The 16,183-nt window shown below is 38.0% G+C and overlaps 1 protein-coding gene across 2 annotated transcripts in view; it reads left to right on the forward strand.

Annotated features, from left to right (window-relative positions):
* DIAPH3 (diaphanous related formin 3) overlaps positions 1 to 16,183 on the forward strand; it is a 546,165-nt gene that overhangs the window by 400,908 nt on the left and 129,074 nt on the right. For both annotated transcript variants that reach the window (XM_049700932.1, XM_049700933.1), the window contains 2 exons: positions 14,752 to 14,847; positions 15,363 to 15,419. In XM_049700932.1, the coding sequence (XP_049556889.1) occupies positions 14,752 to 14,847; positions 15,363 to 15,419 (153 nt within the window). The remainder of the gene's footprint in view (positions 1 to 14,751; positions 14,848 to 15,362; positions 15,420 to 16,183) is intronic.

The raw sequence follows: 16,183 nt of genomic DNA on the forward strand, positions 1-16,183 counted from the left end.
TTCTCAACATGCAAAGCTGTGGGAGTTAAAATGCCAGTGGAGACTGTGAGGAATGGTGTACATGTAGGCAGAGGAAGAGGAGCCAGGAAGAGAGTGTGAGAAGGAGTCGCCGTGGAGGTGGGAGGGGAACTAAGAAATTCTGGTATCATGAAGCCCAGGGAAGAGACCATTTCAAAGGAGAAAGGGTAGTCAATATTGTCAAATGCTGCCAAGAGACCATAGAATAAACAGACTGACAATTGTCCCATTGACATCAGCTCTAAGGAGAGAGGAGAGGGTTGATAAATGAGTATGGGAAGGGAGACTGAGATGTAAGAAATGTAGTAGCTAGAGGGGTTTGGTGTCGAGAGGGCAAAGCATGTGTTTGAATTTGTTTAATTGTAGGTTGGGGAAGATGAGGAAGGAAAGGAGGTTGGGGAAGAATGATACTCAATAGAGCAAGGTCCTGAGGGCAGCTGGAAAGAGTGTGGAGGATGAGATATCAGCACAGGTGGAGGAAGTTGTCTTGGAAAGTGACATGCTCTGCTAATGTGATGAGTGGGAAGGAGAAAAAGCTGGGCCCAGGTGCAGATACATTTGTAGATTTGATGGTAGGAAGTTAAGGTTTTTTTCATCAAGTAGTTTCTATTTTATATATGAAATAGAGCAAGTGCTCTGCTGAGGAAGGGTAGTCGGTTGAAAGAAGCATTGAAACAGCCCCTCTCAGGGAGTGGGAGTGAGAGCCTCCAGGTAAAACATAGATGGTGTGTTGGATAGTACTAAGAATCCAGTTGAGGTTGGTAGCTGTGATTATGTACCAGCCCTGATCCTGCAGTATTATTTTTCACCACAGTTATTCAGCAGCTAGTGTGTAGTGCCAAGAAGATAGAATTTTCAGTTCATTTAAGTTTCACCAGTAGTCTGAGAAAGGACCGTAATGGAGGAGGAAAATAAGATATTGGCCAGTGAACCGTGGTCAAAGTGATGAACCACGGATAGACAAGGAAGTGAAGACAGTGGAGCCAGGGTGTAGGAGATTTCCGTGGATAGATGACAGGACGAGGGTTAGGGGGAGGGAGAGGGACAAAGAGAGAGAAAATAAGGACAGATGGCTTGTATGAATCCAAATTAATAGAAATAAAATAGTTGTGGATGGTAGTAAAGTTCAGATTATGGATGTGAGCGTGGGTGACGGAAAGTAGGGAGAAAGGATTCGTCCCTGGAGATGAGGGAGGTCAAGGAACTCATTTGCTGTTGGATTAGTAGTTCACATGGAGTTGAATTCATGCAGGATGATGGCAAGACTTGACTGGCAGAGGAAGACTGAATCAGGTGACAAAGTCAGATGACAAGGAAGTATGAGAGGATGAGCAATGTCAGCTAGAAGGGGGCAGGGAGATCATCCCTCCAGTTTTCCAGTTGCAGTGAAAGGAGTGTTCATTGAAGACATCAAGATAGTAGAGAAGTTGCTTACGTTAATAAATACTGGAAGAAATAGGGATCAGAGAGAACTTATCTCTTAGATGGAGTAACTGAGAATGATAGTGGTTTGACTGGCCTCAAGGTTTTAATCCAACTGTAGCAGTTGTCCAGTAGGTGGCTTGTAGGGAGGGACCAGGAGGCCACTGCAGACTGGACTGATTCTAGTATGTCCAGGTACTCCTGGTCCTGGGAGAAGGACGATGTCTCTGGCCTTTCCCTATAAGGAAGGAGTCATCAGTGACCTGCATCTCACTTATCACCTGGTTCTGGAGAAAAGTGCCTGGCTCCCAGTGAATTTGGGGAGGCCTAATCTGTGCTTGTTGGTTGAGTTCCCAGCTATGAAAGCCACTGTCTCTTTGTGCCCTGAGGCATTTCCTAAAGCAACTCTAAGTACAGCTCAACAAAGCTGAGGGTCTGAGTACTTCTCAGTTATCACACAACGCAGATGCGGAGTATCTAGAGGATCGTAGTATCAGTGTGTCACAATACAGAGGGTCAAGAAAAGTGAGTGTAACGGAAAGAATGTCAGTTTCAGAATCAAAAGATTTTGGTTCAAACCTCCCCTTTGCTACCTACCTGTTGTAGGGCTTTTGGTGCATTACTTTACCTCTGCGGGCTTCAGGTTCCCTGGCTTTAAAATGGATCTGACAATAGCTACCTTGCAGGGCTGGAGACTTATATCAGAAAATCTAGGTAAAATGCTCCACACAGATCCTAGTACATGGGCATTCAATGATGTTTCCTCATATATCTAACTCACATTTAGTTTATGTTCTTTTTGTTATGCAGTTTTTCTTTTCTAAATAAAATTGTTCTCAAACTTACCTAATATCAGTTTTTATTTAGGGGCTTCTGTATTCATTTTGTCAGCTTTCTGTAGCTGAGGGAAAAACTTCCATTGTTCTATTGAGAGAGTTTAGCACATTTTTGCCTCCAGTTTCTTTGCAGTCGTTAATGAGTTAATCAAAAGTTCAGTTGTCTCCCATTTTCTTTTCTTTTCTGTGTTATTTGCTTTCTCAAAGCATATGTCAATTCCTTTTCCTCCTCACTTTCCACTCATTCAGACTTGCCTTATTGTCTTTTCTGACTTCCTTTCTTTCAAAAATATGTTGCTGTTAACCTGATTAGGATTTTAAAATATCTTCAGTTTGTAATATTAATGTCATAATTCCTGCATCTGATTGGGGAAGGAATACTATATTTGTGCGGAAGAAATCTGTATTTCTCCTTTGAAATGAACTGAAAAAATAATGAATACTTAATACTTGAACCACAAATTCATATTCGAAATGAACCTAGAACCTGAATCTAGTAAAATTACTTTGGGCAGGATTGGCAGTAGTGAGGTGGCACTTGACTACATTCTTGGCACCCAAAATACAAATACACAAATTTCCACTGTTTACTGTGCTATCTATAGGGTCATGTGTTTTAAAGTACAAATAAAACCTATCTTCAGAAATTTAAGTGCAAATACAAGTACAGGTACCAAAGAATAACCTCTGAAATCATCACTGGGCAGCCATAGCTATACCTCTAACCTACTGCCTCTGTATTAAGCAATTTCATACCACTTGGCTTTCTTTTTTGGAACATTCGTCATACAGGTAGTGACGAATTATGTGTTGAAATTGCCCTAAGACTGCAAGTCCCATGAGAACAGGGCAGGGCCTGGTTTCAGTGCCTGCCACATATTCCTTGGTGCACATTTGTAAGATTGAATTGAACTACAGACTTTATAGTTTTATATTTCCAACTACTTCCTGGACAAAAGAGTTTGACTGTTCTGCCAGCACCTCAAAATCAGTTCATCTAAAACCTAACTTGTCATGTTCCACATAAAACCTGATTTTTGTGTTCTCATTTTGGGTTAATGATACCACTGTTTTCCCAGTCACCCAGGCTTGACACCTTCACACTGTGCCAGCTTTAATCACAGTGAAGTCCAATTTTGATTATTTCACACCTTTCAAAAACATTCTATGGCAGTTCTTCAGCCTTGAATCCAAGCTCCTTCAGCCTCCCTTCCTGACCTTATTTCCCCCTTCTTCCAGTATGCACCATATGCTGCTGTCACAGCATGACTGGTGGTTCCCTCTGGGCCCCATTCACTCTTCCAGGTACCGCTGGTTGAGAGTGGCCTCTCATGGCCTCAAGTCCGTTTGTCCCAGCTTCTCCTGAAAGAAAATTCCTGCAAAATCACCTCTATTCCCTAGCTTAGCCTCCCCTTGATTCTTGGTATTGAATAAGCATTTTTATTTTCTCTATCTGAAATCATTTCATTCTTTGTTCAAAAACTTCATGAGGAACAAAGCCATTGAAAAGTCTTTTCAGATTTTTCTAATATATGAAAATATTAAAACAAGTTTAAAATACATCTAATATATTTTCAACAGGAAGTAAGCAATTGCCGAGCTTAAGCACTGTCAGACTAATTTCTCAGGATAAAATGAAGCTCTTGTGGGTGACAAGTTAAGCTTCTGCTTAGAATGGTGGTGTTCTACCGTGTAATTAACCTTTTCCTCTCTGGGTTACTCTGTGATTATAGGGTCATGGGTGTTCACTGTGAGTGATAGTCACATCTTGTTAAATGTCATTATCATTTCACGTCTACATATGTGTGTAAATAGATACATTATTTTTCCCCAGACACTCTGTACTTTTGCATCTGAAGACCTCTGTTCAGCACACTCAGCCCTGTACAACACACAACTTTGGCAATGTTCTTTTTGCCAGGGAGACAATACTGGTTTTAAATTTTGTTTTCTTTAGTAATTGTTAGAAAAGGTCACTGTGAACAAGCTAATCAGAGTTGGTCACTTGGATACTTACATGGGAGATATTTTAACAAACACTTAACACAGAAAGAATGATTAGTTAGTGCCTTTCTTCAACATCATGTGGTGGAGTAATTGCTAAGCAGGAAGTCAGGAAATTTATCCTCTGCTTTGTAGCTAATAGCCGTGAGTGATCATAGAAAGGTCTGTACTCAATGTCCTCATTGATAAGTGATTGGCTTTTTTCACTTACTATGTTTTGGATATGGTCCATATCAACAATTTAAATATGCTTCATTATTTTTTCCTCATCTCAGCATATTTTAGTATATGAATGTCATAGTTTATTAAGTCTGTCTCTTGCAGATGGGCATTTAGGTCATTTTCAATCACTTGTTATTATAAACATTGTAATAAACATCCTTGTACATATGCCCTTGCACTCATGAGTTATAAGTAAGATAATTTTCTTAGAAAAAAATCATTTCATCAAATGGTATGTGCAGTTTTATTTCTGATACAGATTGCCAAATTGCATTCCCAAGAGGTTGCATTAGTTTTATATTTCCACCAATAATGTGTGGAATGATCTGTTTTCCAACCTTTACCAATTATCCTCAGTTGTTATTATTGCCATGCTGATAGGTAAAAATGATCTCTCATTGATGTACTTGGAAAATCTTTGATTATGAATGACGTTGTGGATTATATCCTCTATATAAAAGCCCTATTTGTTTGTCTTTATGATGGATTCCCTGAACATATTATTTGCCTGATTTATTGTTATTTTTTTATTGATTGTTGATTTTTTTTTTTTCCTGAGTCCTAATGTTCTTTATTTCAAGAAAATCAGTTTTAGGGAATACCTGTTTTCAATTTTTTTTTTTCCCCTGGTTTCTCCTTTCATTGTTTATGTGTAGACTTTGTTCTTATTGTTCTTGTGATTTATAGACATTTATTATAGTACAAACTATATGACATTTGGGTATTCAGATTTTTCCCAGGAAAATCGTCTCCTTTCAGAACCAATGAAAAATATACTTTTCTATACTGTCTGCTATATTTTGCAATTTAATTTTTTCATGTTGAAATAGTTGGTATAAATAGCAGGGTGGGATCCAAATAAACTACCATCATAGTAGTTATTGAATCTTTTCTTATCCTCTACTGATTTGAAACGCCACATTTATCATGAATCATGAATTGAGTTTTCTTAGTCAATGTGAAATTCAACCATGAATTTCGTTTCAATACTCAATATGAATTGCCAAGAGCAATATATACTATACATTATTTTCCAAGCATATCTGACAACAGAACCGCCCTACTTCCCCCACAGTACACACACATGGACACACACACAGAGCTTCTCATGGGTCTAGTGTTCTGTGGTACACATTTTGGGAAATTCTGTCTGTCTGATTGAAGTTGTGTTTTGGTGTATTTTTTTTTTTAATGTTGGATGTCTATTTAATACAGCACAACTAAGTTTTTGCTATAATATTTCGTAATGACAAACTCATTCATTGACTATATGGTTTCTTTAAATTTTGTGCCTTAAGTGTGCTTACATTCCAAAAGTGGTTATGCCCTTTTTATTTGAGAGGAGAATTAAGTGAGCAGACAAGTAACTTATTTTTCTGGAATTTGGTCAATTGTTTATATTAGTTTTTAAAATGAAAGAACTTTCATAAAAAATTCCAGAAGAAGGTAAATTAGATATCTTCATGAGTTAAGCTGAATGACTATGATGCCAAAATCACTTTCTTACAACAGAATCTAGATCATAAGAAATCTGGAGATTAAAAGTTAATAACAATACACTTTGATTTATATATAACAGTATATTTATTTTACCCCTTTTTCTTGGTGGTTTGTATAATTAGAATAGAACCATGCTTTATATATGACATCCAGTAATGGATTTTTTTTTTCTTTTTGAGACTGGAGAGTTCATATAAGAAAAATTCTTTATTTTACAAATATCTCTATAACTCTACTTACTATAAGACATGAAATCATTTAGATTCCAGTCTGAATACAATGTAATAGTATAATAATTATGGTTTACACATTCAAATGTATCTGCAAAATAGTTTTCACTGAAGCTTTGAAAAATATAGCCTTATATTTTATCCAGAGCAACTAAAAGAATGGCCCCGTGGTCTGTGCTCAGAGTTATGATGACTGTCACATGTCCAAGCATATTCAAGGTAGCGAGAAGGGGTAGCAACGTGCGATGGCAGCCACAGCTGTCACAGCTCCGGTAGATATTCAAGAAAGGAGGAAGGGGGAGAGTGGCTATCAGCATCTGCCTCTTCTGTTTCTAGCAGCACCATACAGGTGATCACTTACACTTTATCAGTCAGAAATGCATCATAGGGCCACCCTCAGCTTCACTACAAGGAAGCTTTGGAAAATGAGCTTTTAACTTTTCCAGCTTCTGTAGTGGAAGCAGACAAAGAGAGGGTAGGGAATGGATGTGTTGCACTGGCCATTCAGCAATGTGTGCCATATTAGTGAAAAAGAAGAGTCATCATAATATTAAAAATAATAGTAATATTTATTGAAGCCTTACTGTGTGTGAGGCATTATCCTAAGCTCTTTACATGTATTAGCTCACTTAATCCTCACAACAGCCTTTTGAGGAGCGTACTATTATTATCCCCATCTTATAGAGGAGGAAATAGGGAGGCACAAGATGGTCTTTAAGGGGCACACAGCTGGCAAGAGCCAAGATTTAAGCCCAACACTTTGGCTCCTTGACTTTGCTCTTAAGTTTCTTTTGGAAAAAAGGAAAACAACCTTACTTCGTTGTAAAAGATGCTACATTTTTCCTTCTAACTTGTAACAGGAAATATATTTAATTCAAGATATGCAAATAATGAAGAATAGTGAATAAAACCAGAAATATTAAAGTATTGGGTTTCTAAATATAAAATTCCACTTCTCATGGTTGAGTCAGTCATTATAATATACAAGAGAACTGTTCTAATTATCATTTTATCAGTTAAATCCCAATGAAAATTGGCTAATTCCCTTGACTCAAATAAATTTTCAGTTTCACATCTAGATTAAGACATGTTCGAAGATGTTGTTTTGTGTTATTCCTGTCTTTTTGCTGTCTGGGTTAAGTAGTATTTTGAGCTTTGTTCTAGAAGGTTAAAGACTGAACTAGGTTAGCAAGTAAATCAAATACAGCTTTGTCCCCAGAAGGTCTGTAACTAGCAGCATGAACAGTAAATTCATGTAATTTTGTTGGGGCAACTGTCTTGTGTTTCTTTTAGAAAGAGGTGGGTTAAATTCTGAGTCTCTGAATTTTGAGTATCAGCTGCACACTTTCAACAATTCTTTGGAGAAACTGAGCTTTCCTTCCCTATCCTCTTGCCAAATTCCAGGTGGTTATTATATGTCTTACTACTACTAAAGTCATATCAAATGTGATGAGACTTAAAGAAAGTGTGCCAGAGACTGTGGGAGTGAAAAGGGGAGCTCTGGAAGCACGTGCAAAGTGAACACAATGGAAAATGGTCACAGGTTGAGAACAGTTGGTTCCTCCTAAAATCCCCTTTGCATATTAGCTTGCCATGTGGCTTCCCCTCAGCTCTTTCCTTATGTCTACACACACACCCTTCCTAACAGAACTCATGCTCTGCCATAACATCAGTAATGACCACAGCAAAGATTAACGGTTATTAAGTTCTTATGATGTGCCAGGCACTCTGCTGAGTGTTACACATGATTTATCTCCTTTAATCCTCCCAATAATATTGTGAAGTAGGTGCTATTATTAATCACACATCAAAGTTGAGGAAAAAAGAATGGAGGTTAGTAAGGTTAAGTAATTTGCCCAAAGCCACACTGATTTCTAATTGGAAAGCCAGAATTTAAATACAGGTTGTCTAAATTCAAAACTTGTGTTCATTATCATTTCACTGTGTTTATGTTCTTTTCTGTAGCTTCCAGTATGACCAGTATGCTTCTAAGTTCAACTTGTTAGTATAATTAATTCCTCTCCCCCAAGTTTTAAACCTGTGAAACCATCATCCTTCTAGACACCTTTAATCACCTGCAGTTGGATATCTCATGAAGATCTCAACATATCCAAACTGAATTCTTCTCTTGTCTCAGCCCCATTCTACCATGAAACAAAAATAATTCAGTACTTGGTGAATAATACCAACATATATCCAACTGGCCGAACCGGATACTTGGAAATTAGCCTCGACTTCATTTTTTAGTACTCACATCCACGCAGACCAAGATTTTTCTGTTTTTCCTCCTTTCTCTTTTCCTTTTTCACCACTTCTGTTCTTTACCTGATTCCCACAATCGCATTTTGCCTGGACTTAAACCAGGAAACCTGCCTTCTCCTTATTTTCCTTGCCCTTTGTCTTGTCTCTTCTCAGAGTGATCTTTGTAAAGTAGAAATTTGACCATGTTAATTCTTCATTTAAAATAAGTTAATGGCTCCCTTCCAAACTCCACAGTCTGGCATGTTCTTCAGCGCTTGGTGCTTTGGCCACTACCTGTCTCCTCAGCATCACCTCTCAGTAACCCCTACTGTAACCTGCCCTCCATTCCCATGGACATGAGAGTTCTCCCAAGTGTTTCATGTCCCCTGTACAGCTGTTCTGTGAACTCTGCAGGACCTTCCCTCTTCAGGAAGCTCTGGCAAATGTAAAGACTCCTTTAAGTCTTAGGTCTTCAGGAGGCCTTCTGTGACGGCTTTCCCTTCTCCCTCTGCCCTATGCCAGGTGTCCTTCCTGGGTGGAGATCTCCATCACAATGCTCATCATTGTGTATTGGACCATTTGTTACCTGTCTTCCTCCCCTTGTCATAGGAAAGCACGTTAAGGTCAAGAAGCAACCTCTTTCTCTCCTCTTCCTCCTTCTTGGTTGCCTCTTCCTGTCAGGAATTTTTTAGTTTCTTTGTGTGTATCAGTGTGATTTCTGCACATTCCTAAATGAAATACAGTAGGCTTATAGCAAAATAAAATACACTCTCCTTCACTGTCTCAACTTCCTCCCCTTTCCCAGAGGCAACCACTTTTAATTCTTAGTGGGGTTTTTTTTTTTCTGATATTTACCTCTTCCTTATTTCTAGATAATGTACTTAGATTATTATTTGTCAGTTTTTCATTTTAGTCATTGAGTTCCTAAGTGGTAGAAGGTTTAGTTCCTTTATACCTCTCCCCGCTTATACTTTCCTCGTATACCCCTTCTCTTTTACCTCTGCTGTCTTCACATTATAATTTTATCATACCTGATGGTCAGACGAATAGCCAGTGTTTATAATAGTGCAATGGTGTAAATATTCCTCACCCCTCCAGTTAACATGCCATGATTACTTCCTATTGGACAACAATATTATTTCTAGGTTTATACTAATATTTTTTTTAAAAATGTGCTGGGTATTTGTGTATATATACCTGTCACTGTTTTATCCAAACTCTCTGACAGGTCTGTGAAATAAGGAACAATCCTTTTTCCAAATGGTCAACCCAGCAGATTTGCTTTTAGTTTCTCAGCCACTGTTCTCTCCTGTGGCCCAGTTGTCTCCCATGTGATCTCCTTAGCAGATCCCCCTCTGCCTGTCCTCACATCCTCTTGATTCTCCTTTAAAAATATCTCATCCCTACCTCTCCCTTCTCCATTTCCCTTGATGCTGTACGACTTCTTAAAATACGATTTACAAATTAAACAAGGTGATATGTTATTCACACAAAGCACAGCTTTGACTATTGCAGTTAGTCTATTTATTTAAAAGAGTTTTAACAGCAGGAGAGAGACTATAATAAATATTTTGAATATCAATTGACTTGTAGTTAAAGAAGTTGAATTCTAGTCTACAATAAAAATGGCTAGTTTTTATTTCTTTGGTTTGTATTAGAATAATGTAAATATGAGTCCTTTAAATACTTTATTATACCTCACTTTTGTTTTTATTTATAACTTTTGCCTTTGAACCTGCTATCTCTTCTGCCAGGTATGCTGTTCCCTCCCCAGTCCCTGCCATGGTCAACTTCTGCTTGTTCACCAGGTCATAATTCACTAGGAAAACTTACATCTCCGATAGAACCCTCCCATACCTAGCACACTGTTCTCCTTCTGGAGAGCTGAAAACATTTCTTGTTAATTCTTGGGATCTAGATATCCTTCATGCCTAGTAATGTTCTGGCGCATCATAGCCCTCAATAAACATGTGTCAAATGAATATTCTAAATGCATTTTCAGCGTTTGGAAAAACATCTTCATTTTATGTCTCCATCTTACACATTGGATTGTTTTAAGAGTCTACCTGTATTTCTGATCAGAGCTTCCCTTAGAAATGATGTTATTAATCACATATGCTATTAAAGAGTTATTTAATTTATAATGGATCTAAAACAATGCTGAAAACCTAATCAGATATTACATAAACTTCCTATAGTGCACTATGGAGTTCATTTATGAATTTATTTCCCTACATTTTTTTATCTCTTAGCAATTTACCACTGCTTTCATTTGTATGATCTCATTTGATCCTCTCATCAACCCTAGATAGGTATTATCTCTATTACACATGTCAGGAACATGTAGGAACATGTAGCCAGTTGACAGCTCAGACTAGAATGCAGATCTTCTTTCTCTGATACACTATTCTTTCCATTGCGGGAGTGGGGAATGAAGGCCAAGCAAAGCCATTAGCTCTGGGGGACAAGACCAAGGATCGAAGTTCCAGGTAGAGACTGATGGATGGGAGAGAAAATGTTTGTGGAGAATCACAGGCAGTTGCCTTTAGCTGAAGAACAGATTGTGATGTTGGAAACCAGAGATAAGATTTAGAAAGCAGTTGGAGTCAGTGTCAGGGCCAAGAGAAAGGGTTGGGACTTTATATTGTGGGAAGTGAGTGATGTTGAAAATTTGTGACCAGGGGATCATAATTCCGCTTTAGTGCTCTATGGGATGAATTAGAATTAGGGAGAAACGAGAAGCAACATCATTTTAGGCAACTCATGCGATATTTCAGGTGAAAAATAATTCAGTTCTGGACCACCAACGTTAAGTTTAGTCAGAAAAGGAAACAATGGATCACTTCTTGGGATACTGGCATGTACATGAGCAAGGTTTGGCAACTGAATGGTTGTGTGAGCCCAGGGAAAGGAGGGAACAAAGCTGTGCTGTTTACAGTGGTGGTGGGAATGTGCTCCCGCTGGTTCCCTCCCCATCGTGACCCTTATTCTTCTACGTGGTGACTCCTTCCAGCTGACCACGCTAGTGCTTCATTTGTTAATATAGTCAACATACGTTAATGAACACTTTCTTTGCTAGGTGTTAAAGATAAATGGAAACCACAATCCCTGCCCTCGACAAACTCTCTGTGGTAGAAACCATCAAGTAAACAATATTGTAAAGGATTTATTGCTATATGTACCACAAGTCATTAGGACACAGAGGGGCAACCAGTTCAGCACACACAGCTCAGGAAAGGATTCTCAGTTATCTATCTTGAAGGAGAAGGAGTTAGATTGGTGAAGAAAGTGGGAAGGATGTTCTGTGTAAACAAAACAGCATGATCAAAGGTGTGAAATTGGGAACGTGGAACTGTGATGTAAGTTGTTTAGTGAGCCTGAACATGTCAGCATCTATCTCCTAAGAACAGTGACATTATCCTCCCTGATCATAATATAATTATCAAACTCAGGTAACCAACATTGGTACAATATAATTACTTAATACCCAGCAAATTTAAAATTTGTCTAATTATCCCAATAATGTCATCTGTGACTTTTTTACAATCCGAGAGCTAATGGAAGATTGTGTGTTGCATTTAGTTGCCATGTCTATTTAATCTCCTCTAAGCTAGAATGCTGCTTCCCTAAGCTTTTCTCCTCTCTTTCTCTTGCTTGGTCTTTCATGATATTGATGATTTTTAAGAAACCAGACCAGTTGTTTCACAGAATGTCGCTCACTTTGGATTTGTAAGATGGTTTCCTTACGTTTAGATGCAGGTTAAATTTTTTTGTTGTTTGTTGTTTCTGTTAAAGATGGTTTTAAGCTTTTGTTTATTTATTTATTTATTGTGGCCATGCCGCACGGCTTGTGGGATCTTAGTTCCCCAGCCAGGGATCAAACCTGTGCCCCCAGCAATGGAAGTGCATAGTCCTAACCATTGGACCTCCAGGGAATTCCCAGGTTAAATATTTTTACACAGTTTATATTGTGTCCATCTCACTGCATCACTTCAGGAGACAATTATTGTCAGTGTGCCCCATTACTGGTGATGTCAAATTTGATTAGTTGGGTAAGGTGATATCTTTGAGATTTCTCCATACCATGTTCCTCCATAACCTTACATACAATGGGTTTTGTAACCATTGATGATTTCTGCCTAATTAATTCTTACTGTGTGAGTTGTGATATGGTGAATTTTCTGTTTCCCTTATCTATCTCTTATATTAATGGAACTCGGTCCTCTTTATATCTTTGACATCTACTGGTTCACATTCTTACTTAAAGCAGAGCTTTTTCTTCCCCGATATTTAATAAATTTTTAAATTTTCAGCATCAGTATGGATGCATGATTCTTTTTTCCAGTGTGTAATAATCCATTCCCATCATTACCCATTCAGTGCTCGAATTGTCCTAAATTTGGCCAAGGCTATCCTTCAGTCTGGCTCCTCTGCCCTTTTGATATATCCCTATCTGTCTTTGAGCACTTTCTTATTTTCTGGCACAGTAATATTTTCTCAACTCATTTCATACTTTCTTGATCTCAGTCCTAGAATCAGCCATTTTTCTAAGTATTCCGGTTCCTATTAGTGAGTAATAATATTTAGAAACCAAGATCTGAGGGCCAGCTGTGCTCATTGCTACTGTAGTGTCATTACTTCTAGGCTCTTTTGGGCCACGAAGCTAGAAAAAGCATTTTTCTTAAAGCTTGATCTTCTATGATACCTTTAGATCCAATCCAGCACTTCATGGTTCGTCCTCTCCTTCTCCCACTCCATATTTGTATCTCGCATCCCACAGCAAGCATCCCTGTTGCCAACAGCATCAGCATGTTTACCCATCTGCTCAGGCTTATAATACACATGTAATACTTTCACAATCACGTCATCAGTACCACTAACAACAGCAAACTTACTAAAGAATGTTCAGTGTTTCCTTTTACTAATGAAATATATTCACAACCTTAAATATTTAGCTTTACCTGGAGTTCTTTTTAGAAAAAATATAGTTGAGTTTGAGTGTAAATTTTCAAAGATAGTTACTAATTAAAGTGTCTGAAATATTTGACGTATTTTAATTAAAATAGCCATCAAGCCACTTTAGAATTAAATTTACGTGTAAGTTAACAACCTCCAAATACTCTGTTTCTCACCCACCTGTTTTTGGATTATACCTACGAGGTTTAGTACTTCTCTAAAAATGAAACAGAACCAGATTGAAAAGGGCTGACACATGTTTATATTCACATATCTGTTTATAAACTGTAAATGAATGTGTTATTTGTACTCTACTGCATTCATTTGTCATCTGTTCCCTATAAAGGGATTGCGTTTCAAAAAAAGAAATAAAAAGTCCAGAGGAAAATAGTTTTCTAGTACTTTACACATGATGGTATACCAGACATACAATTTCATAGAGAATGCCTGAAAATAACTTCTCTCTAAGGGACAAAAAAAATCTTTGGCATTTTCATGAATTTAGGTTGATCCAATAGCTTCTTTGAAGCTTTTTTTTTTTTAACCACTTCCTTTAAATAACATCATTGACAACTGTAAATAGCTATAGATTATTACAAGATAACCAGATAGAGAGAAATGGCTCTATAACCACATCTTCATCAATTATATACAGAATATCAATTTAAACTAATCATAATGTGATATAATCATTTAGATTTTTGAGAGCCTCTTTTGGTTTATTTTTCATTGTAGAAGACAAACTTTTCATACATTCTGTAAAAGTTTGCAGTGATTGTTCTGTGTCACCTAAAGTCTGGGGACAATTATCCTGATATGAAGAATCAATTGTTGGGAGCACGTTCACAGAAATTAGCCTGGAAATATAATTTTGTATAAGTTTAGACAGCAGAATCTCAATAACGACAACAGAAATACTCTCCCACACCTGGTCGATTTTAGAAAAGGAGCCGATGCCTTGAAAATAACCCATTTCTACAAGGGAAATGTGGTTTATGATAACCTGAGACACAGATATGACTAGAACCACCTTCCATTTAAAGTTATTTTGCCACCAGACTATAAAAGCAGTGCTCTGAAGTGAATCAGTCGAACTCGGTTGTCTTTAGTGGACAGTAACACGGACACTAATGAGACAGATTTCATTAAAAGATATTTGATTTATGAGAGAGTTAAGTCATATCATATTTTGAAATTGCTGGCTTAGTCCTGGCATCTGATCTTTTTTCCCCCTACCATACCATCACCAGTTTCTGCGCATGCTTTGACATTGCTATGGTAACCCCGAGGGCTGATGGAATTCCCTGCATCTCTTTTCACAGAGGGTGATGAGACAGGAGTGATGGATAGTCTGCTGGAGGCCTTGCAGTCGGGGGCTGCCTTCCGCGACCGAAGGAAAAGGACACCGAAGCCGAAAGGTGAACATTACACTTGTTTCCTGTTCCTTTCTAGGGGACTATCACAAAGAACAACCCCGCCCACAGCACCCCGCGCGCGCCAACATCCCCCCCGCCCCCACTTTTTGTAATTCTTTTAAAGTCATGTGTCAAGAATGCAGAGCTGTGGGCAAAAACTCTTCAGAAGTTTTATAAGTTTGTTTAATCCTTCCCTTGCAAGTGTCAGAGAGAGAAGCGTTCCAGTTGGCCAGTGTCAGTAGCGCATTAACAAATCAATGCACTGAACCTGGAGAAGCCTGATTAGTGTGACAGGTCTCATCTAAAGAACCATATGTACCTTATCCCAGTGGAGTTCACAGTAGCATAATTAAATGAGAAGTAAAAGTCATAACATTATTGCTTCAAGTATTTCAGGGTATTGAAGCATTGCTTTGCTTCCAGAAATACTTAACCTTGGAAATACGTCGAATACTCTTATACTTCCTGAGATGAACAGACCTCTATATTAAGATTCTTTTATATATATTTTTTAACAGATATTCGGCGAAGTCTCAGTCCAGCGTCTCAGCCTGTTCTGAAAGTTTGTAACCATGGTAATAAACTGTATTCATAAATTGCACATTCTCCTTATCTACTTTTATCCTCTTGATCTGTGATTTTAGTAGGTTGCTGTGAAGTTCTCGAGTTTCAGTATGACTAAAATAGTAAAAATGTGTGGATGTACATATTTGCGATGCGATTGTGCACTCATATTTTCCATCCTTCCATTATTGCCTTGAGGTAGTGTCGAGGATTCTTCTTTCAGGTCTCAAGTGCATGTTTTACTTTTAATATTATTATTTGAAGTTAGCGCACACATTTCTGATCAGTGTTGTCCAGTGTATCCTTTCAAAAGTATTGTGCTTTCTTAGAACTATTTTAAGTAGTGGGTTTGCTTTACATTAAGATACAATTTGAAATATTGAATTGTTACCTGTTTTACTGTACCGTATTTGCCAGTACAGTGTGAAACACTGTGACCAGCATTTTGGCAAAATCTTTAATACAGGTGAGCTTCTTGTGATATTATTGTGGCGGGATGTGCTAGAATCACTAAAAGGAAGGTGAGTTTACTTAGTCTCCAATATTTATCTGAGACTGACTCCTTTCAGACATCTCTAACTGGCTCCTGAACACGCAACCTCATGGAGCCCTCTTCCTGTCTTCAAGATGCCATTTTGTGTTGACTGGGTTTTGTTTACTTTGATTCCCTTTCCCTCACTGTTATGTACTACAGGGTTCTGCTTACCTTTCATAGTCAAAGTCAAATTCATCCATCGTGATTGCCGTTTATTCAGTGAGATTGTTACCAAAGTTT

The sequence above is a fragment of the Orcinus orca genome, chromosome 18 (genome assembly GCF_937001465.1).
Source record: "Orcinus orca chromosome 18, mOrcOrc1.1, whole genome shotgun sequence".
Lineage (NCBI taxonomy): Eukaryota > Metazoa > Chordata > Mammalia > Artiodactyla > Delphinidae > Orcinus > Orcinus orca.